The following is a 27,257-nucleotide window of genomic DNA, read 5'->3' on the forward strand; positions in this document are numbered from 1 at the left end:
AAAAGTTAACAAGGAAGTTAATGTGCTGCGAGAAAAGGCTGTGTTATTAAATCATTAACATTACTCTGTTGCATGCATGATTCGGGTTGGTCACAAAGTTGATTCTTCTTATATAAGAGCAGATATCTGATGCTTTTTCCACTTTCAGGGTTCATTCTACTATGCTATATTAACAACCTACGCAGGGACTTGTATTGTAGATACATAAAAACGATTTTATTACTATTATTATTTTTTGAATGGAGTCTCCAGTGTCAGGGTTTTGAAACCTTCCGAAGTAAATCTGTAATTCTTACATTTCCCAACATGGGAAAGTCTTTAGGTTATGCAGGTTTAGTTTTCTCAGTAAGATAACAAGCTGCAGTTTTGGGGGAAAAAAAACACGAACAAACTAGAAACAAATATTATGTTTGCTGTGTTTACTCACTAAAAATTGGAAACCATGGGAAATTTCTTTGGTATAAAACAAAACACTTGGGAACATGCTGTTATTGGAAAATAATCTATGTCAGTATGGTAACGGTTTTCCACACTGCCTTTTTATTGCCTCTAAGCAGAGTCTGGACTAAAGCAAATTCTTCTCAGTCTTCTAAGCTTTACTGGTGGCAACTAAACAGCATATGCAGGATATAACTTCATGGCTGTTGTAGACTGGAGCACATCAGCCGCCATGGCTAGCGAGTTTTTCCCTAGGTGTTAGGGCACAGAGCACAAGAGCACTCTACTAATCAATATGTCCATACTCTTCTCACTCTCAGTTTATCACTTTCTCCTTTTTTTGCATCCTGCTCTCTTTTTTCTAACTTCAAAATATCCTCAGATCCCTCCCTAATAAGTAACCAAAAGAATGTTTAACTCTTTATCATTTGACAAAATGAATTCGACTGGCACTGGCAGGTAAAATAAATATGTTGTCAAGCCATTCCTGTGTGACTGACTAGACTGCCCAAAAACAAATGCAAAAAAAGTCTTTAGCAGCGTGGGGTTTGCCAGAGGCCATTTTGGCTGAAGCCAGATGGTATTTGCCAAGAGCTAGAAGGGCTGCCAGTTTCCCAAACAATCACGGCCACCTGTGATGAATGGCTCAGTGGCCACAGCAACACCGGCCCAGCTGCAGGCGCACAGGCTGTGGATGGAAGCGAGGGGAAGCTGCGAGGGAACGATAGATTAAACAGGATTTAGATGCTTTCATGTTGCGTTAGGCCTAGGTTGAAAAAAGTCATGTTTACTGCAGCTTGAAAATGGATAAAAGAAAAAACACAAGACTGGGAGTTTTTTATGGGTTTGCTCTCCTTTGGATAAATGTAGCTGCAAAGTTTCACTAACACTTGACTGTTTATTGATCTGCAGTAATCTCTCATCACTGCGGTTGAGTATCCTAAACACACTAACCATCCTTTTCTCTCCTTTATTTTTGCAGAAAGAATAGTTCATATTTCTTAATCTTTGCTGTGTGTAGACTTAACCTACAGTCTTTGTTTTGATTTTGCATTTTTTTTCTCTTCAGAGAGATATGCTGGATGTGAACCAGATTATGAAAGACTTGGCCAGCATGGTGCATGAACAAGGAGACACAATAGGTGAGATTTTAATTATGTCTGCCCATGCTTGATGTGTTTGTGTTTCCATGTCTGAAGTGAGGACTACTTTGTGTTAAACTAGTTAGGCCTGTTATTGACAATCACTCCTCCTCATCTGTCTTTGTTCTCAAACTCCCTGCTGCACAGGAGTGGAGGAAAAGAAGACACTGACACTCGATAATGATTCAGTTGACTCAATACATCAGAGACAGAGCGTGCTGAAGTGTTGTCTCAGATCAGATCTGTGGGGATACAGAGAGAACACTGGGTTTGTGAATTAGTGAGGACACCGGTTATAAGATGTACACGAAAAAGAGCCAGGGGAACGTCTAAGAAAAAAAGGAGGTTTTTTCATTACATTTATATTTGTGTCTTTATTTATCTTTATCTGACATGGTATCGGATTATGATTAGCAAGATACGCATTATGTTGAACTAATTTTGATTTATGCATTGGAGAAAAATGGAAATTTAAATATTCATAATTGTTCATAAACATATTAAAGAAAATCATCTAAATAATATTAGTCATTTTGTAGTAATATATGTAAAATTACTGAAGAATTCTTAATGCTTCTCTAAATGTGTAGCAAGGTTACAAACTAGCATAAGTAACTAGATAAAGTTAGTAAAATATTAAGTAAATTAATACAATATTACGTGACCCGAGGTAGTTCGGATAAGCGGTAGAAGATGAATGAATGAATGATTAATACAATATTAAGTCAAACATTTCCAAGACATTTTGGTAAACTATACAGTATACTATTTATGTTTTGTAGTACATGGCGAGGTAAGTTAATGAAAGGAGAAAGTCAAGTGACTGCGACGTAAAAGAGTTCTCACAGACAACTTCACAGCACACCTATACGCGTTCTGTGCAAAATTATAGGAACACCTGACTATCAGCACGCTGCATTCACTCAAAGGGACACTAAGAAGAGCTAACAATTGCTCCTTATATACCAGCTTTGCACAAAAGTTTTGCACAGAATTCAATTTAATTATATTTCATATGAATGAAGTCATAAGAAAAGCTATGAGCAGTAACCCTACCCCACACTCTAACCTTAACCATTCATCTCCATTTATATGCATTGGCCTTTATTCTTATTCATGGCTTTTGAAGAGAGTCGTATTCATTTGGCAATTGTGAGTCAAAACACTAGAATGTGAATATTCGACAAGGAAGCATTCAGCAAAAATTCCCTATTTAAGATGAAATTATTAACTTAAATTAAAACCACCTTACTTTATCCAGCCCCATAGAGACATATTGCAATGCTGTCCCTATTGGAAAATTAATCCATTTATATTCTAATTGGTACCTACCGGTCATAGTGTCCTTTTGTCTCAAAATTTTAATTAATCCTCTGTGTCCAATACTTCTACTAGTAGATGAATAGAGGGCAAATTCCTCAAGGAGACTTTAAGGATATGCCTTTGTAATAAGATGCACTCTAAATATATCTACTCAGAGTTGCATGACTATTCACTTTCACTTAATTTTTAGTCGCGTAAAGTTATTTAATCATTGTGATACAACAGGCAGTTTACAAATTACTGTCAGTAACGAAAATATAGAAGTTAGTGCAACAGATTAACGAAACCTGTGTATCGCTATTTTATGAAAATATATTATACTATTTATGTGTAAACTCTTGAAATTCTTGAAATGCATTCATTTGGATGACATGGCAACGCACTCTTGTTTGGACGCTACAGTAGCATTAAGGTTATTAGTTGCAATCCCTAATATATACACACACTCATAGGTCTTTCTTTGAAGACTGGTTGAAATAAACATAGAAATGTGAAGCAAAGTAAAATATGTTTTAAGTGGAAAAAAAAGTGAAGTGACATATGGCTAAGTTTAGTGACCCACACTCAGAATTCGTTCTCTGCATTTAACCCTTCTAAAGTGCACACACACAGCAGTGAACACACACACACCGTGAACACACACCCGGAGCAGTGGGGCAGCCATTTATGCTGCGGCACCCGGGGAGCAGTTGGGGGGTTCGGTGCCTTGCTCAAGGGCACCTCAGTCGTGGCTGGCCCGAGACTCGAACCCACAACCTTAGGATTACGAGTCAGACTCTCTAACCATTAGGCGACTACCACGACTTGCCCCAAATTTGATCTTCTGTCAGGACACTTAGACAATGAGAAATATCAAAAGACTCTTTATTCCTTTATTCATTTTCCATAACTGTAGAAATCAAAATATATTAATATAACTGTGAAAGTCTCTGAACAGATCAGGTTGAAAAGCAAGAGTACAATAAAACGGAGCAATAAAGTGCATTTGGCCTTTTCAAACAAGATTTCACAAGTGGTGTTTTACTCTCTGCGGTACAGTTAAATCTCTATTCTTTTGGCTCTTCATCTTGCCCTTACCATTCTTCCTTTTGTGGCTTTCTGTCAGTAGGACAGCTTGCTGAAGACCGTGTGTTGTCAGTCGAACATACAGTATATAGAGTTAATTCAAGACAGTAAAGAGATTTTCTGCCCACGCTTTCCTCTATTTTTTATCTTCTTCAACACATGCAGAAGAAAGTCTGGCAGACGTGAATGAAAATTTAACAAAAAGGAAATTTATGGAAGGAATAACTGAACAAAGAACTGTAGCTTCTGGTTTCCCCTTTCAGTTTCATCTTTATTCTGCATAAATCAAAAGCAGTTTTTCCCCGAAAATAAAAAAAAAAAAATTAAAAGATACTGTTCATACTTTGTGCTTTTCGATACTGCTCAGGTCAGATTATTAATAGGTTGAGGGCAGTACAGTGGGTTGTGTAGTCTGTGTAGGCAAGTATGTATGTAAGGGGAAAAAAAATACAACATAACAATACAAACATGCATTTGTCAACATTACCATTTATGTGCTCTTTTTCTATGAACTGCATAATAATACTTTGACCAAATGTTAGAAGCAAAAATGGGATTGTCTCATTCGACCACTACTAGTTAATATCCCAAGGAAAATTAAATTAAAATTGTATTCAAAATCTTAATGAAGTTCTGAATACCCTTTTTGGTTGAAGGTCTTTTAATGCATTTTCATAGCACGTCAACGCTGTTCGTGAACTCCAACTCCCCGAACTCATCGCCACCTACAAACACAATCCCTAGCTCCACACACCACCTGCACATTTACAGTCTCCAGAGATCTAATCACACACACACACACACACACACCTGTTGCCAATTAAACACCCACACACTCACTGTATAAAAGAATCATTCATTCACAATAAACTTTGAGAAGTAATGATCAGTGTGCCTTACATACGTCTGTCTATTAAATCATCTTTTTTTTTTGTTTGTTTTTTTATTCTTGTCTCAGCCACGTTGCACTGTTTGCCAATGACCTACCTGGCCACCTGACCTGGTTCCTGTTTTTTATTTATACGTTGATTCTGTCTCGTGATTCAGAATGAGTTTCTTGGATTATTAAATTGTTCAAAAACTGCAATTTTTCAAATTATCCGTCTCAGCCTACATGGTATGGAATTTCAGAAATATTTTAATATAATTGTATAATTTTTTAAAATGTCATTATCTAGAGATCTACCAGCTTCAGTCAGACTCTGCGATACTAAAGAGGAGATGTGAACTCCATGTGGTCTTTTACATCAATACAACATTTGTTTGACTGTATTTTTATAATCACACCCTCCAGTGTCACCCATATGAGGATGAGGTTCCCCTTTGAGTCTGGTTCCTCTCAAGGTTTCTTTCTCTATCGTCTAAGGGAGTTTTTCCTTGCCACTGCTGACCGAGTCACCTCAGACTTGCTCATTTGGGATAAATACATACACATTTTGAACTAAATCTATCTAATGTTAATCTTGAATTTTGCATTCTACTAATCTTTATTATTCTTTATATTAACCTTTTGTTTTACGTTTATGTTCTGTAAAGCTGCTTTGAGACAATGTCAGTTGTAAAAAGCGCTATACAAATAAACTTGAATTGAATTGAATTTAATAATTACAATTAAAATATGTTACATTTCCACAAGATTTTGTGAAGATAAATATACAGTATGTAGACAAATGAAGAACTTCTGATTAAATGCTTCTAGGCAAGTGTAGTGAGCACTGATGATGAATATAGAGCAAAACTCTTGATGGACGCATTGTGGTGCACAAAGGCTTTACAAGGGCTCTGAGTCACTCCAGGAACCTGCATTCAACAAGTAAAAATCAGAGACGCAGTACAACACAGAAACCGATGTCTATGCCAAGGTCAGTTCAGTCTGTCCAATTTCCTTGGATCAATACAGAGTAAAGTGTCTTAAATAATTAGTGACCGTTTTCATATAAACCTGTTAAAGAGTCTAACCCAGTTAAAACAATGCGTAATACCAGCAACCTTATAAATTACCGAAACTTTATTAAAATATCAACCATTTGTGTTTGTTTTTTCTAAAAGATTTGCTATGCACATGCAGCAGACTATAAGCGCTGATTATTATTTGGTTTTTCTTTCATTTTAATTGAATAGAACAGTTTCTAGTTCTTGATGTTCAGTGGATCAGCTATCAGCTGACTTTTAACTCATCCTTAGTCCTGCTGTTGAAAGATACATAAATCCCATTTGATATGTTGTAAATCAGTTCATAGGCTGCTTCAGGAGAGTCTAAAATGGTTTGTAATATGTCTAATAGCCAGCAGCAGAATAAAGAGTTTCCTAACCCTAACCCTAGGCAGCAAGCAAGAACTTAATTATGGAAAATGATACGGTGTATTATAGTTCACGTCTGTAGTGGATGTGTCGTGTTGCTTATTAAGCACACACAAAATAGGACATGTACAGAATAAAATTGTTATTTTGACTACATAGTCTATTTTAGGTAAAGCTTCATAATTTTGTTTTATGTATTTGTCAGAATGAATGAGCCAAAGTTATATTTCTACAGTAAAGTAACAGATGTATCTGGGTACTGGAGGGTTTGTTTTATTTTGTTCTATCTGAAACATTTTTTTTAAACCAAAAAAATAACCAAAAAAACAAAAACAAAAACACGAAAACATGAACAGATATCTCTAGGGGAGGGAAAAATACAGAGCAGAGACTTTTTTTTGTCTTCTTCTTTCGACTGCTCCCTGTTCGGGGATGCCACAGCGGATCACGTGGTCTGCATATTAGATTTGGCACGGGTTTAACACTGGATGCAACCCTAACCATTTTACGGGTTTAGGACCGGCACTGTGAGTTCGGAATCGAACCCAGGCCACAGCAATGGCAACATGGGATCCTACTGCTGGACCACCTGGGGGCTTAAAATGCTGCTCTTTACAACATATAGTTGTAAATTTTATAAATTTTGTACAATTGTTCAAAGATATCCAGGTGCTAAACAGTTAATAAGCAGATGCTATTAACTATTTTTAAATTTAAATTTTACATTTATATTTTAAATGTAATGGGTTTGGGGGAAAATGTTTGGAGAATGTGGGTGGAAATAAAGCATATGAGCCTGAAAGATTATTATTAATAATTATTATTATTATTATTATCATTATTATTATTATTATTATTATTATTATTATTATTATTATTATCATTATTATTATTGAGGTTGTTATTATTATAACTAATAATAATAATAATAATAATAATAATAATAATAATAATAATAATAAATCGGTGTATACTTTTTTCATTGTTTTTCATTATCCCTGCTTCTTTGTCTTGTTTCCTCTTTTTTTTTTCTTAAAGAGGAAACATTTAATTCTACCAAAGTATCCAGGTCATAACTTAAGAGTTGGATAATGTAGTGCTAGTTTTAGGTTTTATGATGTTTGGACTGGAATCAGTCAATCAAATCTGGCAAACAATGATATCTAACTGTTGGTTTGACATAAAAAAAAATCTCGTCACCCTTGAAAACATGAGCCCCACGCGTGTGTTTATTAAGTCCAATACAAACAACGGTTCAGTGGATGACAGTTTGTATAGTATATGGGTTTGTGTGGATGGTGTATGGAATTGGTGGAGGGTGGACAGGCCAAGATAAACATATCAAGGAAGCTTAGATTAGGGCTTCTAACCGGCTGACTGGCTGTAACAAAGCCTCTACTCTTGTGCTGTGACAGGCTTCAGAAAACTACAGGTCATGTTGTGCTGCTGCTGCTGCCACCACACACACACACACACGCGCACACTAAGGTGAACTAGACATACCAAGTCAAACACACACAGGTGTGTGTAGGGATGACAAAAAGTTGTACATGAACTTTGTAAAACATAATAATATTCTTATTTGTGTGTGTGTTCGACTTGGTGTCTAGTTCACCTTCATATGCTCTTCGCTGATACAGCTGATAAGCCCTCAGCCACATGGACTATGCTTATTAACTGATTAAAAGGTTCTCCAAGCCAATTAGGCATATGTTTTATGACTTAGCCTGCTGCCTCCCTAAATGATTGTTTGTTTGATTAGTTTTGCCTCATTTTTGAGCCATTTGCACCATGCATGAACGTTTGTGCATGTGTAAGTGAGTGCCCGAGGAGTTTTCAGATAAGAGCTCATTTTATTTAGAGTCATTTGGAGAATTTGTTCTTGTAATTCCTTAATGAATTGGGGATGTTGAGCTTGAGGAAATTAAAAAGCATCAGTCATTGTATTGCATTTCTGTAGCCTGTGTTATGAACATTTTCACAGCTAATAACTTTATTTCGCTCTGCCTATGCATGTAAAAGGCTTCATTAAAAGTGTGGGAAGTATAGAGGGGTGACCAGGTGAGAGCAGATGTGAATATTTTGTAACATCATTAACATCCAAATTACATACCTTTAATAATTTGATGCTTGCAAAGTTGTCAGCTCTACAATGAAATAAATAATGCTAAATGCCATTGTCTATGCAATATGAATAATTCAGGTGGTTAAGAGAGTGAACATAACATGTTGTGAATGGTTTTCTGTGTTTATAGCTATTGCAATAAATATTGCTTACTACAGTGCTCCCAGTGGTGTTAGACATGGCTCACTGTGACCACAAGGTTTGTTTAACTTTGTATGGTATTCCCCAATATCATACTTCAATCTAATGACCCACAGCACTCAGCCTAACAACAGTGAGATGTCACCTATCCTGCAGGGTCTTCATATCACACATGTCTGGTGATCCATCAAACCCACACCTCATTCTCCACTCTTGCTTATTGAAATATTGATTGATTATATGACAGCACAATGTGTCATCTTCCTTTCGTGGTTCTAAGAGCCTCATTCTTCATTTTATTTTGCTGGCTTCTTACAGGTACAGTAATTGGTCATGGATGATGGATCAGTGATAAAAAAAAGGGATAGAAGGAAGTACTTAATCCAAGAGGGTCAGGCTGGTCATTTGCACACACACACACACCCACACGCTCATGTAAAATCCAGATTATTTCAGTTCTTGCCTTTCCAAATATGCTGTATTTGATGTAACTTACTGAGACCTTTTGACCAAGCTCCTCTGTCATGCTAAAGGTTCATGACATTACTGGCATTAGTGAGAGACCACATAGGGTAGGCTAAGCAAAGATAAATTAGTATAAAAAAGTATAATGAAGCAGAGGGAGGAATAAAAGTCTACCACTAAAGCTGTTGAGATCAAAATGGTTCAAAATGGTTCCAAAAATTTGGAAAAAAAACTTTAATTGAATATATAAAATTGCAGCCTGAGTGCATGCCCAGGATTTCAGCAGATTAAACCGAGCTTAGAAAAATCAACATGCACTATATGTCCAAACGTATGACACCTGACACCTATATGTGATTCTTCCCTTAAACTGTTGCCAAAAAAGTAGAAGCACACAACTAACTATATAGAATAATTTTTATGCTGTATCGTTAAGATTTGCCTTCACTGGAACTAAGATGTCAAAACACGTTCTGACAGGCAATGCCCATATGAGGTCCAGGAAGACATGGTTTGTCAAGGTGTGTTCAGAAGAACTGAAGATGCCTGTACAGAGACCTAATCTCAACCATCCAACAAAGTTGTCATGAACTGGAATGCTGACTGCACCCCAGACAGACTGAAATCAGTGCTTGAACTTCCTACAAAAATTCCTACAGCCAGTGAAAAGCTTTCCTGGAAGCATGGAGGGTAAACTAAAGACAAAGTGAGACTAAAACTGGAATAGCATCTTCAACAAACACATTTGTTTGATGGTCAGGTGTCCACAGAGGCGGTCAACCTCTGACCATATAGTGTTTAAATAAATACACTGTATGTGTTACTTTTGGCAATCTTAGCAATGTTTGCTCTATCGCCAGATACCTTTGCTAATTTTAAACATTTATTACTATAAATAAGCTGGACTGTCAGAAATAGATCTAATAATCTTATATTCGGTTTATAATAATTCGAGGAAATACTAAATACATTTGACTATAATTAAGACGTTTTCTCCAGCTAAGGTACATATATGTTAAGTTGCTATAGTTCAGAGACATTGTGACTTCATTAGTAGATCCCCTGTCGAAGCTTGTGGTGGCCATTCACATGCATTTATGCTTATTATTTACACGAAGGCAACTCATTGAGGCAGGAAAGAGCTTTCACAGGCTTTCACAGATTATTTTATTTCCCATATTCACACTGATTAATGAACTGAGTGCATGGCTTAAAAACAAAACAAAAAAAAACTGATTATATAAGCAGGCACCTGGGCACAGAATTGAGTTTATTCTGCACATCTAGTACACTCTCCTTTTGCAATCTTAACCTCCAGTATGTGTGGACTGTATTGATATGTTTTATGACACATTGTTAAAAGATCAATATACATCATATGACATGCTAATGAGAATCCGTTGATAGGCTTCTAAATGACAGATTATAGATAATCTGTAGAGTGTCTAAACTGGGCAATAATTGAATAAAGGGATAGTAACTGTTATTGTTTAACATCTGGATAAAATACCAAATAAAAGCCTATGATTCTCAGTCTGTTTGACTGTATGTTCTCCCTGTATGTCACTGTATCTCTCCTTAGCAAGGCAGCAACAGAGAACACAACCAAATCAAATCAGAAAAGATAAACAAAACATCATTAGTTCTAGCAGCCAGGCGGAGGTGAAGTCTGAGCGTTTGCTGCTGCCGAGCCTGCACTGCTTTAACCCTGCTGTAACTCATTCACTTCTGCCTTAGTTGTGCCCCCATGTGTGCTGAACCACACATTTGTTTTTAATTGGGAAGGGAATTGAGTTTGCATTTGAATCAATGTTCTCACTTGGTAGAATAAGTACATGTGCATTGGTACAAGACAACTCATTTGGATTATTCAAAACTAATAAATAGATGCCTTTCTCGTAAATTAAGAAAGCAAGAGCACAACCCGGCTTTTGTGCATTTCTCGTCTATTTTCATCAGGTAGACTTAAATTTCCAAGACATCAAGCCATTTTTGTTTCCCTTTTTGTATAGTGACATCATCATTTAAAAGGGCACCGATATTTCACAAACATTAAATTTAAATGTCATGATCAAATTTAATCTTGAAATATATCAGATGCCGATATTAATGCGATGGAAACCTTATTTCAAATCAGTGCAATGTGCAACACAAAATAAAGCATTACACACTCGGTTGTAGTCTTCTGCACTCTAGAAAATGTTTGAAGTCGCTTTAATTCTTTCTTTTAAAGGATGATAAAAATGAAGTGCTTTGTAAAAGGTTAGAATAAAGAAAGTACTGGTCTGTGTTGGTGGATCAAATGTTTAAGTCTGGACCTACAGTATTAACCCTATCATTAATGGAAGTGCTTTGGAAAAATGTATCTTTTCTTTATCCTGTAGAAAATCTCAGTGTTCCAATGTTGAATTATCTATCTGAATATCAGTAACTTTCTGTTAGACATATAGTGCACTACATGGAGAAACCGTTATTTCATGCCAAACATAGTGAACCAACATTTGTGATTCTGCCGTTTTTGGCCCTAAAAATTAAAACACAGATATAAAATTAGTTTTTTTGATTATCTGTTAATTATTTTCCAGACGTCGCATAACCAGAGGTCATATGCCAAATTTATGAGCTTCAAATGGTATTACATTTTAAGAGACTATACATATGTCTCTTAATTTTTTAATTTGTATTACACCATATGGTAAGAAGAGTGTATCATTGGTTTTGATCATATGACAAGTTAAGAAGTTTTAGAAATTCACCTTTCATCCATTTACCATTAAGCTTAACCTGCTGTGTGCTGTATCCTTCACATGTGTCTGCAAGGCATGTGAAGAAGAAATGCAGCATTTCCAAATAGTATTAGGTGTATGAGCATGTCTTTATTATAGTCATGTATCAAATGTGCCTGACGGATATAAATGTGTGACAAATTTCACCACCTGAAGGAATAAACTGAACAATGCAAAACAGTACCATGTTGATCTTAACAACCAAGTTAGTTTCCCCACTAATTGCTGTAATGCACTAAAAATGGATAATAAATCTGTTGGTATGTTTTTTTCTTTTTTTTTTTTTACAGACAGCATTGAGGAATACATTCAGACAACCTCCTCACATGTGGAATCTGCTAACCAGGAGCTTGCTAAGGCCAGCCATCACCAGGTATAATTTGTCTTTAATTTTTTTCGATGATAATTTACTTACATGCAGTAAGATGATACAATGATAACAGAGCAGACTGAAGTTCAGAGGGCGAAGTTGTAATTTACTGTACTAGTTTTATAATATTCTTCCAATGTACTCCTATCTTCTAAATAGATGCCAGTAGGTGGATTGGCTTCTTTGTGTGTGTGTGTGTGTGTGTGTGTGTGTGTGTGTGTGTAATGCCCTGTGATGTACTGGTATTCCCTAACAGAGTGTATTCCTGTCTTGCAACCAATATTTCTGCAACACTGGCTCTGGAACTGCTAAGACACTGACCAGGATAAATTGGTCAGTGAATGAATGAATAAATAAGCACAAAGGAATTCAGGTTTTAGAAGGTTTTTTTAGATTAGTATCTTCAGAGTAAAAGAGTTTTAATAGGAAAAATCAAAGCAAATTATCCAAAAAAAATATACAGTCAAAGTCAAGTCAAATTTATGGGCAGAAACCGGTGTAGGTGATCAGCAAAAAGGATATTGCAGAAAAAATCTGAATAAAAATAACAGGAAACAGAGTCAAATAAAAGCATAGAAACAACCATTGTAGGCAATGTGGAGCATTTACTTCGCAAAGTTTGTGAATGGATGTCTTTTTTAAGCTTTGCGTGTGGGTGTGTGATTAGCAACAGGTGTGTGTACAGTATATGTGTGTGTGTGTGTGTGTGTGTGTGTGTGTGTGGGTGTGTGTGTGTGGGTGTGTGGGTGGGGTTGGAGCCGGGGATTGTAGTTTACAGCAGCCATGTTTGGACCCATGTTCTGGCAAATGTAGTTGTCAGCACAATGCAAATGTCCATGAAGTGATTAAATATACAGGAATGCAAAAAATATAGAAATGCTGGTATTTGTTGCATTTTGTAAAAATAAATAAATAAATAAAATAAAATAAATAAAAAAGGAAAAAAGAAAACTGGACATTGACAGTACATTAATGAAGAAGATGACATTTTGCATTGAATATGATAATATGATAAAGTTTTCTCTAATGTTGAAGGTCAAGCATGTTTACATGTTTATGAACTGAGCTCTGGTGTCCAAATCAGCAAGAATCACATGCTTATACTGTAAGTTCTCATAAGCATAATGGAAAAGTCCTCATTTGTTGAGCCTCAGGGTTTTGAATGAGCCTTGTACCTAATTTATGTTCCCAGAATTTTTAGGAGCATGTGTGTGTTGTATAACTAATGACAGCTATTTGTTAGCAAAAAACTAACTAATTCATTTCGACCTTCTGTTGTTCATTAATCTATAGTTTTGGGAATACATTTTGGCCATTACAGCAATCCATTACCTGAAATGTATATAGCTGCATGATTTTCATACTTCATTTTTAGCTTTAAGCATCAGATTATTTGAAAAGTTAATTGTGCATTATATAAGTTGTTTAATTAAAAATGAACATTAATATGCACTGGTACTGTATCCATTTTTACTTTTTAACTCTTATGAGAAAAAAGTATAAAAAGTACAGTAACTCTATTACACATAATGTGCTTCTTTTACTTTTGCATTCCCTTTTCTGTTCTATTAATTTGTTTCTTTAACATTTTATGTGTGTTATTTTTGTCATTAAAAGAAGGCTTGCCTTTCTCATGATTTTGGTTTTATTTATGACTTCTTAGTGAAACAGCACAGTACGACTGCTGCATTCTAGTCAATATATTTTCTAGTTTATAAACTAATCTATATATTTTTTTATTTCTGATGTCATTAGTAGTCAAACACAAAGTCATCTTTATATTAAAATTAGGAAACGATCATTTGTTTGTAACTAAAACCAGGGAGAGAGAATGGACTTCTTCTTCTTCTTCTTCTTCTTCTTCTTCTTCTTCTTCTTCTTCTTCTTCTTCTTCTTTTTGTTGTTGTTGTTGCTGTTGCTGTTCATTTTATTTTAATAATGTTATTTTTATTTGAATAATAATCATATTTTTTATTTTTATGTTTATCATAATAATTATTTTGATTTTAATAACAACAACAACAACAACAACAACAATAATAATAATAATAATAATAATAATAATAATAATAATAATATAATTTTTCATCTTTTTTTTTCAAATGTGCAACTAAATAAATATATTTGTACAATCTAACCATTAATTAAAGTCAATTTATTATACACTTCATAAAAGTTTAAATAAATTAGTCTAAAGAAAATGCACAAAAAACACAGAATTATTGGCACCCCTGCATTTAGCACTTTTTGACACTGTATGTTATTTTTTATATACCAGTGTCCATTTATCCTGGGCTAAATGCAAATATCTGCTCTTGCTGCCTCACCACTTTTTCTTTCCATTCCTTTCTCCTTTTAGAAGTGAACAAGTGAGGGGGCAAATGAGTGAATGGCAACAGCTTTTGGATTAATTGTCATTTCATTATCTCACTGAGAGTTCAGCCGTGACCAAACTCACACAGAGCAATTTAGCACTTCACCAGTCCCGCTAGCCGCACCCAGAGGAAAAGGAGGGGGTGCTGGTAACTCTGAACACGCATACATTTCCCTCGAGCATCTCTCCTAAGTCTCTATACATTCATTGTATGTGATAGCCAATTAAAAAAGACAAGACATTTTCTGTCTGTAGTCTAACATGTTGAATACACACCGGAAATAAATTGAATCTATAATACATCCACTGCTTATCACTTCTGTTTTAAAGCTAAATAGAGGAGTGATGATGCATCAGTACAATCAGAGCTCAAGTGAGCAGAATTAAAGAGTATTGTTCATTAACACAGTGGAGCTGTGTGCAAAACTTGAACTGAAGTAAGCAGTCTGTGAAACAGTTCACTGTGGAACACTTCAGGCATCAATTATGAACATTGCTTTCTTTATTTTGACAAACGTATTATATTTATGTGTAGTGTGTGTGGTTGGATAATATTCTGTGCTGGAACATTTGATAGTGAGTTCTGGATTTGGGTTCTGTTCTCTCTTCATTCTTCATTCCTCCTATTCTGTACGAGCTGCATGCTGTTTTGAGCACATTGATTGTATTCAGCCCAAACTGCTTCAAACAGTTCTATCTCTGTGTCTCTTTGTCACTCTGTCTGTATCTGTATCTCTCTCTCTGTCTCTCTCTCTCTCTCTCTCTCTCTCTCTCTCTCTCTCTCTCTCTCTCTCTCTCTCTCACACACACACACACACACACACACATGCACACATACACACCTATCTATCTATCTATCTATCTATCTATCTATCTATCTATCTATCTATCTATCTATCTATCTATCTATCTATCTATCTATCTACAGTATCTGCTGTCTGTCTGTCTGTTTATCTGTCTGTGTGTCTATCTATATATCTCACTGTCTGTCTGTGTGTCTATCTATCTATCTATCTATCTATCTATCTATCTATCTATCTATCTATCTATCTATCTATCTATCTATCTATCTGTCTGTCTGTCTGTCTGTCTGTCTGTCTGTCTGTCTGTCTGTCTACCTATCTGTCTGTCTATCTATCTACTAAATGATCATTTAATCGATCAATAGAAAAATAGATAGATAGTACTATATAGTACTCCTAGAATTAGTGCCAGTAATAGTGCAAATAGTTGTACGTAGAATAGAAATAGTGGTAGAAGTACTACACATATTACTACATAGTACTACTACATATTGTAGTAATAGAGTATCTACAGAGTTTTTGAATAATTGTTGCTCATCAGTAATCATGATGATTTACTTTGCCAGATATTTTAAATTCAGTTGAAAAACAAATCACCTGAATGACCAACTATTCCAAAATTTAAAAATTCCATTTGAAAGATAGAACTTTGACTTTGATTTTCTCTCCTCCCTATGTGTAAGAATGTAAGGGCATACTCACTGCCCCACTGGGAATGGGAACTGTAACAAGCACTAATAGAAACCCCATGGGGCAGTGATCATGCTGGCCCATACTCGCTCTATGAACGCTGTCAATGGAGATGAAGCAGTGGACAGTGCAGTTAATGACAGGGTTGTAAGGATTACATTCTTATAAAAATGTGCCAAGTAGTTGGGATGGAAATTTAACTGAAACCTGCCAACCTTGATTAATGATATTAGCTCTTCTGTGTGCACCTCACACACCATTACAGGGAACAGTATTGAACCAAGGTGTGTCTAAAACTCTAAAACTTGCTTAGAGCAAGCTGCTTGATTGCATGCTGGATGACTATATAGTGTTAATATTCAGCTGTTTAAGTGTAATAACCTGTAATAACTAAAATTGTTTGAGGCTTTGTTATTAATTTCATCCTGACCTAACATATTATATAGTTATGAGTCACTTCTACTACTGCTGATTATAATAATAATAATAATTTAGTGGTTAGCACATTCGCCTCACACCTCCAGGGTCAGGGTTCGATTCCCGCCTCCGCCTTGTGTGTGTGGAGTTTGCATGTTCTCCCCGTGCCTCGGGGGTTTCCTCCGGGTACTCCGGTTTCCTCCCCCGGTCCAAAGACATGCATGGTAGGTTGATTGGCATCTCTGGAAAATTGTCCGTATGTGATTGTGTGAGTGAATGAGAGTGTGTGTGTGCCCTGCGATGGGTTGGCACTCCGTCCAGGGTGTATCCTGCCTTGATGCCCGATGACTGAGATAGGCACAGGCTCCCCGTGACCCGAGGTAGTTCGGATAAGCGGTAGAAAATGAGTGAGTGAGTGAGTGAGTAATAATAATAATAATAATAATAATAATTATTATTATTATTATTATTATTATTATTATTATTATAATTTTGTTGATATTTTCTGCTTAACAAGCATTTTTACAACCATACACTATAATTCTGTATTGATAAATGACTTGAGATCGGAATAAAACCTTTTATTTTATATATTAAAGCCTTGGAGTAAATAAATATGTATATATGAGTCTCCACATATGATGATGGGAATGTATACCTAAATTAGGGAAATTAATAAATAATTTTTTATTTTTATATACCTTTCTTTCCTATAAAATCATGTTCTGCTATTATAGTAATTGTACTATGTATAATACTATAATTGCTATTTAACTCAAATTGTAAGTCATTTCTACATAAAGAAAAAATCTGTACAGGGTAGTCAGACATGCACAATGATGCAGCACAGTGGAATTTGAATAGTCACAGCAATGTGTCCAACTATGTCATGCACATCTGCAGTGCAGAACAGGACCACAAGCCCATGTTTATTTGCTACACCACATCAGCTCAACTGGGACTGAATGCTTATGCAAATTTCACCTAAGCCGATTACATGCCAAGCAGTGTCACTGCAAATGCTACTTATTATACAGACTTCCAATTTTCCAAGCAGATAAGATACAGGCAGAATAATGTTATGTCAGTAATCATCCTTCTGCATTATTATGGTATTATAAAGACATTTTTCATGTCACACAAGGTAAATAGCTTTCCATACTGAGACTGAATCTATGTTTTATGATGGCAAAATGTACATAAAAAAAATTTCTTTTACGAAGATTGCACAGAATAATTCAACATTTTTAATACAATATATAGCAGAAATGATTCTGTCTACTTAATAATATAATTTTATCTAGAGTTCTGGTAAAATGCCACCATTAAAGAATATACAGTATTATTTTGTCTATGGTTCTCACTGTCTAGCAATTGCAAATGGAACCATTAGCCACCACCTCTTTAAAGGTTGCATGAAATTTTTTGCTGGCAAAACACTTGCTGAAAGTGTAGCAGTCAGATGAATCCAAAATAATATTTTTTTGTTAATGAAAATCAACAACTGTCAGGAAACAGATACCACCACAGGAACAAAATCAGACCCATGCATAGTGGCAAAACAGAGGGATTTATTTAAAACAACAGAACTACAGAAAAATTACAAACACGAAAATCAAAAGCATGAAAACAAAAAACAAAAAAACAAACAAGGGAGACGAAAGACAAGGACTCAGACAACAGGTATAAATAGGACAAATAATTAGAGAAACAAAAGGAACAGGTGTGCAGAGGTGGGAACAGGATTGAGGCTAGGCAAGGCAAAGACACGTAAACATGAATATAAACAAAAATACATGATACAAAATGGGACTGTGTTCTCAAAAACTATTCCTGAATTTGCTCAGTCAGAGTCCTTAACAGGTGACCTGTCTGAGAGTACAAAATCTCATTGCTCCGATTATGGGCGGAGCTCATTGGTTCAGGAAGGAAGCCAACAGTGAGTTTTGACAACTAGTAAAAAAGCAAGCGAAAACAAAGGACTTCTAAGCCATGTTCAGTCCACAAGCAGGTCTATGTGGTCTAGTTGCTGAAATCTCTACAACCTGTAGAGGAGTAAAACACTTTATGAGGCCAGTTATGAGCTTGGGCATCATGAGCTAGTTTTCTGTCCAGTTCTGACAATAAAACCACAACTGGTTGATGTGGCAATGGAAAATAGATCGGTCTGTGGCTTGCAACAACTTTCTCAGGGATGAAGAAGCTCACAATCACACTGTTGTTTGTGAGTGGAATAACGTGGCAATCTCTCAGAACTGGTAGGATAAACTATGCCCAGATGGACCACATCCAGTGAGGTTTGTTGAGTCTGCCCATGTGGGATCACATCAGTAGCTTAGCCTACAGGTGTCTGTCTCCAATGGGACACTATGTTTGTTGTTTACCAGCCGTAAGCTGAAAAATTCAGAAAATCTCATAGTTCCACTGCTGTGACTGCTGTCATCAGTCCTAGTATCCTCAACAGATGCGACATCTGGGTTGAATCTGATAAACAAGCATAATAATATCTGCCATACATATGACTGATAGGGTGGCTGCCTTGTGCTACCATTGCCTTTAAAGCTGCTGCCATGGATAACTTAGAGCCTGACAGGCACCAACCTAGACCATTCCACAGACACTGCTGTGACCAGAGTTGAACATGGCAAATCAGAATCCATCAGACAGCTAGAAATAGCTTCCACATTTTCCAATGATAAGGGGCAAGAAGGATGACTGGCCATTGAAGTCTGAACATGTGATGTTAGCATAGACTTTTCTGCACAGAAGATGTCCAGTTCAGACACATGGTTCCTGAGATGGTCAGTGCAATGTCTGTTAGCACATAACTAGATCCTATATATAGCTCTCTAAAGATTCAAATACCAGTTGCATGAATGCATGAAAGTCTGGCAGCATGGTTATTTTGCCTATCCACTAATTATAGTAATATAGCACATTTTAGAGATAATCACAACAATGATTTTAAAAACAATCATTATCTGATAAATAGGGATCTGGCTAATCTATTATTTATTATCTATCTATAAGGCTGTAAGTTTACAAATGGCATCCTTTGTTAACTCAAATCAAGCCTTTACCTGCTTATTAATGAAGTTTGCTTTCTGTTAAAGGCTATATACAAATGTCTTAATTATATATACATCTATACTTCTCCTCTCCATCCTCAGCACAGTCAGGAAAATCACTCTAAAATAGAATAACAGTGCTTTTGTTGTCGAAAGCTCTTCTTTGTACCTCTTCACCTTATTCACTTTTTTATTTTGCTGTTTTCCCTAAAAGGCAGTGGAAGCCAGGATGACACAGAATGAGAATGCCACAGGGAGTCTACTGAGATAGAGAGAGAGAGAGAGAGAGAGAGAGAGAGAGAGAGAGGGTGAGACCGAAAGAGAGGGAGAGTAGAAAGTTTAAGAAAGAAGCTGCAGAATCTGTGGTGACCAGCTGCAAGAGAGAAGATAGCAGAGAGCGGCTTTTAATTCTCAATCCCCACAGAGCCTTTGAAAATTACCAATCTTCTTATCACAGACGCAGGGCTGCTTATGCAAATTGTTGTAGAGTGGAACGTTTAAATGGAAAATTACTCGACAGCAGTTTTTTGCCTCCCCTCCACTCCCCTCACCCTCGCTTTGCCTCTCTCTCTCTTTCCACATAGAAAGCCTGTTTCCAGTCTCAGATAAGAAGATGAATTGTGCTCCGTGCTTTGAAGCGAGTCAGGATTTAAAGACTCCAAGCCCAGCTCTGGTCTAACACTGCTGCTCTCAACCGTTTTGTAGTGAAAAAACGAATGGAAAAAAAGTGAAAAAGAAAAGCATTTCAAAGCATCATAAGTTCTGTACTCCCAAACATTGGTGCAGCCTGCGGATGTCAAGTTTGAAAATATATATTTAAATGAATCTACTCAGCACTTAAATGCACTTCCCAATTTTTGTATTTATCTATTTGGATTTCTGGCTTAATTTATAAACATGACAAAAGTAATGGGGAAGAGGGGAAATGCATGGGGTGTTCAAAAGAACTACTAAGGAATATAATGCCAAATAGCACTTGTGGCATTCTAGAAATACATGAAATTCCATCATGTAATCACTTATCAGAGGCAAAGGATGTGTCAAGACCAGAATGTGTTACAAAATACAGAACTGGCTCTGTAAACATCACTGAATTTGAATTTGTTTTATGACACGGGACACACCATGAACAAAGTTTTAAAGTTCAGTTTGTGTCAATATACAAAGCATATTGAGGTTCATGTTTATGTGGGATTGTGATGATAAAACAACCAAGCTTCAAATATTTTTCATTCCGCTTCACTGTAATGTTGCAGACGTGTTGCTGACTATTACAGACAAGAATTGTCAGGATCAATCTTTAACAAGACAGGATTAATCTTTAAAAAAATGCAGAGGAACAGGATCTATCCAGACAAGCACAATGCATGGGAATTTTAAGCAATTAACACTTACAGTGCACTGTGACATGTATAAAAATGCTAAACAGACCCAGTTGACCTCGATTGTGGATCAACAGAACAAGATCTAAGTGATGTTGAAAGAAGGGTACAGAGGACAGTAGTTTTACAAAGACTGTTCAATTGGCTAGTGTTAAACAGAAGAAAAATGACTAAAGTGATATGTGTATTGAAATAGGTAATAGGTGTTGCGGTTGGAATCATAAATTCAACAGCCATGATGTTTGTACATTAGTGTGAAATGTAAGGGGAAAAAAAGCAGTTTACATTTATATAGTTTTACATTCATTTGTCATCTACCTATACGCTAACACACTAATACGTTTGTTGTCTGAGTTTACTCATACTTATATTTGTTAGATTTTAAAGCTATATGGAAAATGTCTACAAACAAGTTTTCGAAAACCCATAAAAACCAAAAGGGTGTGTCTTTCAGAAACCATGCCAAGTAGAACCTGTTAAAGAAGCTAAGAATCTTTATCTATCCAAAAAAAACACCTTGAGAAACACTTTCTTAGGATGTATGAGATGACAAGGATGTTGAACTGAACTAATCGAAAACTAAGAACGATGGTACGAAATTGTTATACATTGCATAATTATCTAAATTGTATTCTGTGATTTAAAATAAAGATTTGTCTGACTAACACAAGCTTTATGGTCCTTTACCAGGAAAGCAAAAAATCACACCTGACAATAAATCTCAGAAGGGTTTCATTGATAACACTTTACAATTACAATACATGAATAATTATGCAATATACAAAACACCTGATTTAATATTTACTTAAATATGAACTTATTATGAATTAATGCATGTACTAATCACAATCTCTTAAAGTGCTGACCTTAAATACGATGTGGGTTTTATGAATTTATACAAAAATATAAATTGAAGTATGTTAACCATGCATTTTAGGCAACATATAAATTAACAAGTAGAGGTAAATTAAATAAATCTAAAAATATATGAATTAAATGTGCAGCATTTTAAATTTCTCATATGGAGCTGTGCACACAAACATCATTGGATGGCTGTGTATTATTTTAATAATTTACAATGATCTTCCTTATTGAAGATAGAAAGACATGCAAGTAAAAAAACACCAATCATTTAATCTCAACCCATTTCTCTTTAAAACCCACTGTAGTATTAACGCATGCTGTGGGTGACTCGGGTCCAGGACACTGCTCCTTTAACTACAAGACTGAAATGAATGTAGTAACATTTTACCATTTTCTAATCAGACTGTTTTTCAGTGGATGTTTGATTTAGTTTACCACTATGTGCTCGGTAAAACCTCAATCAACAAACATGTACTAATCTTTACTTAAGGTGGTCGTTATTCACACATGAATTCATAAGACTCAGGTTATAGTTTAAGTTAGCTTTTTATTAGTTTGTGATTAGTGCATGCCTTACTGTATCTCATTATTAAGTATTAATTATTTTATTAGTGGATGATTATTCATGTACACTGAATCTATTATTACTAATGACAATCTGCCTTTTCTTTATTGTCAATATGGCAACTGGTAGATGTTAATTACTTATTAAAAATTGTTGACAGCAAATATCTCTTATCATCTCTTCTCATGTTTGTGTCCACAGAAGCAGCTGAGAAAAAGGAAATGCTACTTACTAATAGGTGGAGTATTCGTTATGGTTCTCCTGATCCTCATCATTGCTTTGTCAACCAGAAACTAAAGGCAAACCCACAGGTAACTCATGTGCCTCCTCATCAGTGCACAATTCCGATATACTTATATGCACAAATAATACATTGTCTTATCAATTTTGAGTAATCAGGAAGTCAAATGTGATCAGATATTTTCTTGTGTTTATATTTCTTGTCTTTGTTCATCAAAAAGCATTCACTCTTTAATAGCAAATATCTTTGTTTTCATTGTGTTTTTAATTATGATGAAATAAAACAGTGTATATAACATGCCATAAAAAGAAGCACCAATTAGCTAACATGCTGAAATTAAGCTCTTGACATTTGCATTACCTTACACAATAAATCATCATTAGTCACTTAAAAGCTTGCTCCTGATAAAGTATTTAACAGGTGTAATTTTTCTATAAAACTGTGTGGGCAGTTTCTAAATAATTTATTCATTTTAAAAAAAGTGATCCATTTTCTTGAACATACAGCAGTTATCCGTCAGTACGCAGCGTGTCCTTTATTTTCTCATTTCCATTATCATCGGCTCATTATAAATGGTTGAGGTGTGAGAGACTTGGAGACAGTCAGAGGACTGAGTCTGTTTTCACGAGATGGAACAGGAGATGTTAATCTGAGTGGTTGATCTCCTCTCACAGCCTCCTGTGAGAGATCAGGCTGAGTGACAGTCTGGACTCCTCGAAATATCGATCAACACACCCACCTATTTCTCCATTTCTAGATAACATGCACTGCTCATCCTTTCGTTCCCTTTCTGTCCGGATTTTTATAAGAAGTCCACAAAGTTAATAGTAATAATTATTTATGTGTGAAGGATTATTCTAACAATGAATTAATTATAGCATTTGCCATTTAAAGAGTCTGATGCATTTTTAGGGTTAATTTTTTTTTTTATCCTGCGCATTTGTTGTTATTTTCAGACTGCACATAAGGTTATCCTCAGGTTGACTGTCAAAGATCAATTATTACTTGCTTACTGAAATCATATTTGCAGTGGACATGGGATTTCGGTGTAGTGTGCGCCGAATGGATGCAGTCGGTGCGGCAGCCTGAGCAATAATGTCTGGTACGCTGCCATCACAGGCTCTGCTGTAAGCCTGGCAGAGCTAGCCAACCTGCTGTGTACAGGGAACTAGCTCAGAAAGCAGTATAGATTTATAAAGAATTAACAGCTCTGAGTCTATGTAAACACAATGCGCTCTGTTCTGCCACTAGACTATTTAAATTCATTATTTTATTTTTTTTTGTCATCTGCTCTGTGTCTTGGCTTCTTAGCCTTGCTCATGGTTAGGTGTTGCAGTCTGATAGGTTATTTGTTTCAGGGCTGAACCATAAACGTATGTTGTATGAAATTTATGTTGTAAGTCATAAAATATCTATCGGATGCGATAACATATAAAAATAATAACATGTAATCTAATAGATGGCTGTGATACACCATGAAAAGGATAAGAGCACAAAAAGAAAGGACAGAAAGAAATAAAGCACGAGAATGGGGTCTGCTCAGAGGCACAGAAAGGCAGAAGGGGAAACACAGAGCCTAATATATCAGTTTAATGAGAGTGGCAATGACAGAAATAACTGTGGAACCGCTTCGCCTCTCAAATCAATAGCCTGGCGCTTTATGGCGCACTAAATAACGCAATAACTGCAGCCTGACACTTATTCCTGCAAATTATGTTACCAGTGCTGCCCTCACATCTTGTTTACAGAGTCATTTGGGGGAAGAGATTCTTCAATATGCATGTCAGTGCCATGCATTAACAGTAGTGTGTGGAACCATTAAAATTGGGCCAATGAGGGACAGACGATGGCTTGCTGAGTCACTCGGCTGCTAAAAATGAACCTTTAATGGTGGAACAATTGGCTATTGCTCTTTTCTTTTCTATTTCAGTGACCACAATGCAATACAGACTGCTTTGAACATCTCTATTGGACCATTTTTAATAGGAGCACTAAAATATTTCACAGTCTCTATGACTTGGTTAGGACTGTCCCTCGTAGCAGGAAAAATCAGACTCCAGAATTAAGTGACCTCAGCAAATAACATGTAGTGTAAAATTGTGCGCTTTTATATATGCAGAGCCTTCAGGGAGCTAAGAGTAATATGCAGACTAAACACTCTAGGAGTCCATTGAGTGTCTGAAACGTCAGACACTGTCCAAGGTGTCAGCAAGCACAGGATTTTTTAAATGCATATCTATTTCACACATACACTTTTATAATCTAGACACTATTTTGTTGCTGACAAAGATGATTTTATTACTTGCTGAAATTAGATTGAGGTGATGTATACAAAGTGAAATCACTAAGTTGTATTTTTCTGAGCAATACCAAAGTAAACCTATTATAAGTAGCCTTTTACAGATTATAGTGGTGTGATCCTGCAAAGAGCAAAACAAAGAGCCCAGTTTATTGATCTGAGGGGAAGTGAAGATGACAGAAATAACATCCAATAGAAAAATCAAATATTATACTTTTTTCTATCTTATTGTACTTCTCTCTCAAATTAGACAACACACACACACACTTGCCCAGTCCACACAGACAGATGCCTCTAAGTAGAAGGGTACATTGCCAACACGCTTCCCTGAGTCTACCCAATACAAGTCTGCATGACCAGGCCAAGTTTCATTTGACCCTTATCCAGTGTGTGGCTGACTGCTGAGTGCGGGATTAGTGGGCCAGCGTGTGTCTACACCATACACCACGCCTCACTCTGAGCCTGCCGTGTGGGTTGCATTCATACTGTGGAGTCAGACGCACTCTCCGGGTGAAAAGACATCAGACAGAAGCTGCTATGCCAAAGGGGCATGCTTCAGTAGGATACAGGGTTAAAGCCACCCTGTCAGCTAGTGTTTACCTCCAGCAGCCCTCAGGATCCTTTCAACTCCTTTCTCATCCTCTGCTTTTATCCGCTCAGTGCACGCTAGCAGAAAAGCTGTACGCTGCATCGGCAGATGGTATTAGATGGATTTTGCTGGAGTTTCTGCGTAGAGTCAAGAGTTGGTTTGTTTAATCTTTTATTTATTTATTTTTCTATGTTAAATTCAACATGCAAATGGAATAGAGGCAGTCACTTGCTTTGTTCTTTAAATCTTTGGTTTCAGTTTTTATTTGTTTTGCTAGCAGTTAAGAACAGCTAACATAGCCCATTATTTACAGCAGTGTTTGAAATGGCAAGCTGCTGAACCAAAACCACCAACCAGTAGAGTGGATCTCAATGGTCATGTTGTACTGCTGCCCTGCTTGTTTTACTTTTTTGCCTGTTTTGCCAGTGTATTAGTAGGGCAGTAGTTGCTCAAGTGATTTAGCTTCTGGTTTGTTGATTGGAAGGTCAGATTTCAAGCCTTAACACTGTCGTGCTGCAGTTGGTGAGCCCATGAGCAAGGCCCTTAAACCTCTCTGCTTCTGTGCTCTGACATCAATTTCCAAAGCTTGGATATGTGAAGAAAGAGTTTGCTCAGTGCATTATAAAGACAGTACTTGGGCATAATGATGATGGTGGTTCTCAGGAAAAACACCTGAATGTATGCCATTTGCTACTTTTAGCAAGTGTGATAAGAATCACAGCTTTATGTTTTTAAAGCAAAATTTGATTACTGACACAGACAGCTTACACTCACAGCTTCACACACAAGGTGAAAAGCAGCAGCTGATCACTGGTTCTCTTTGGCAGGCATGCAACTTTCCATTGCCTTTTTATTCCACTTTTGTTCTCGCATTATGTAGTCAATCTGTTATTTTGTTGTTTTATTTTGCTGTTTTTTTTTCAAAGGGGGTGTTGTTCTACAGTATTAATAGAGTTTCTCAGTTAAATTGTATTAATTTATTTGTTATGATTACATTTATTCATTTGGTTTACAGGTCTTTCCAAAATGACTTACTAGTAATTGAGGGTTAAGTGTCTTATTCAAGGATTTAGCATTGGCAGCATGATATTTCTGAGATTTGAGCTTTCCAAGCAGTAGCCCAAAGAGCCACCTCACAACACTCACTGTCCAGGAATCAAACATGGCCTGTTCCAGTGAAAGCACAGAATCCTAACCAATAAACCACAGTATCACTGAATGATTGGCTGGAAAATTAATTGTTAAATATTATGTATAAGAGAGTCAAAATGTTAAAACTTTTGTCTGCAGAATTTTGTTTGGGTATAAACAAATTTTCGGCTGCATTTCAAGCGCCTTGATGAATATTAAAAAATAATGTTCAGACAGCATTTTTATATACAGCTGCTGAAGCTGGTTTACATTCATTGAAACATCGCAGTCAGGGTCCTAAATAAAGAGGCTTATTTAAATGATTTTATAAAACCTAGTTGTCAACACTGAGCTGGATTCCTGATGAGATTCTATTGCAGGGATGAGAGGAGGAAAATCCAGGGTTTAACAAAACTTTTAATGTCCGAGCATAGGGTCACTACGGTACACCACCAATGGAGCCAGATACTGAAATCTTCACATCACAGACCATTCTGTTACGACCTGGTCTAGGTCTGAAGCCAGGTCTGGTCTAGGTCTGAAACTTCTGAAGCCGTCACCACCTAAAAAAATAAACAAAACGTAGCACTACAGGCGGCCGAAATGAGTTTCCTCCGTAGGGTGGCTGGGTGCTCCCTTAGAGATAGGGTGAGGAGCTCGGTCACTCGGGAGGAGCTC

The 27,257-nt window shown here is 36.3% G+C and overlaps 1 protein-coding gene across 1 annotated transcript in view; it reads left to right on the plus strand.

Annotated features, from left to right (window-relative positions):
- Positions 1-27,257, plus strand: part of tsnare1 (T-SNARE Domain Containing 1) — a 125,301-nt gene that overhangs the window by 86,190 nt on the left and 11,854 nt on the right. The window contains exons 9-11 of the mRNA XM_060869181.1: positions 1,508-1,580; positions 12,077-12,159; positions 22,521-22,630. Coding sequence (XP_060725164.1) covers positions 1,508-1,580; positions 12,077-12,159; positions 22,521-22,616 — 252 coding nt within the window. The 3' untranslated portion in view covers positions 22,617-22,630. The remainder of the gene's footprint in view (positions 1-1,507; positions 1,581-12,076; positions 12,160-22,520; positions 22,631-27,257) is intronic.

Source organism: Tachysurus vachellii, chromosome 5 (assembly GCF_030014155.1).
Source record: "Tachysurus vachellii isolate PV-2020 chromosome 5, HZAU_Pvac_v1, whole genome shotgun sequence".
Classification (NCBI taxonomy): domain Eukaryota; kingdom Metazoa; phylum Chordata; class Actinopteri; order Siluriformes; family Bagridae; genus Tachysurus; species Tachysurus vachellii.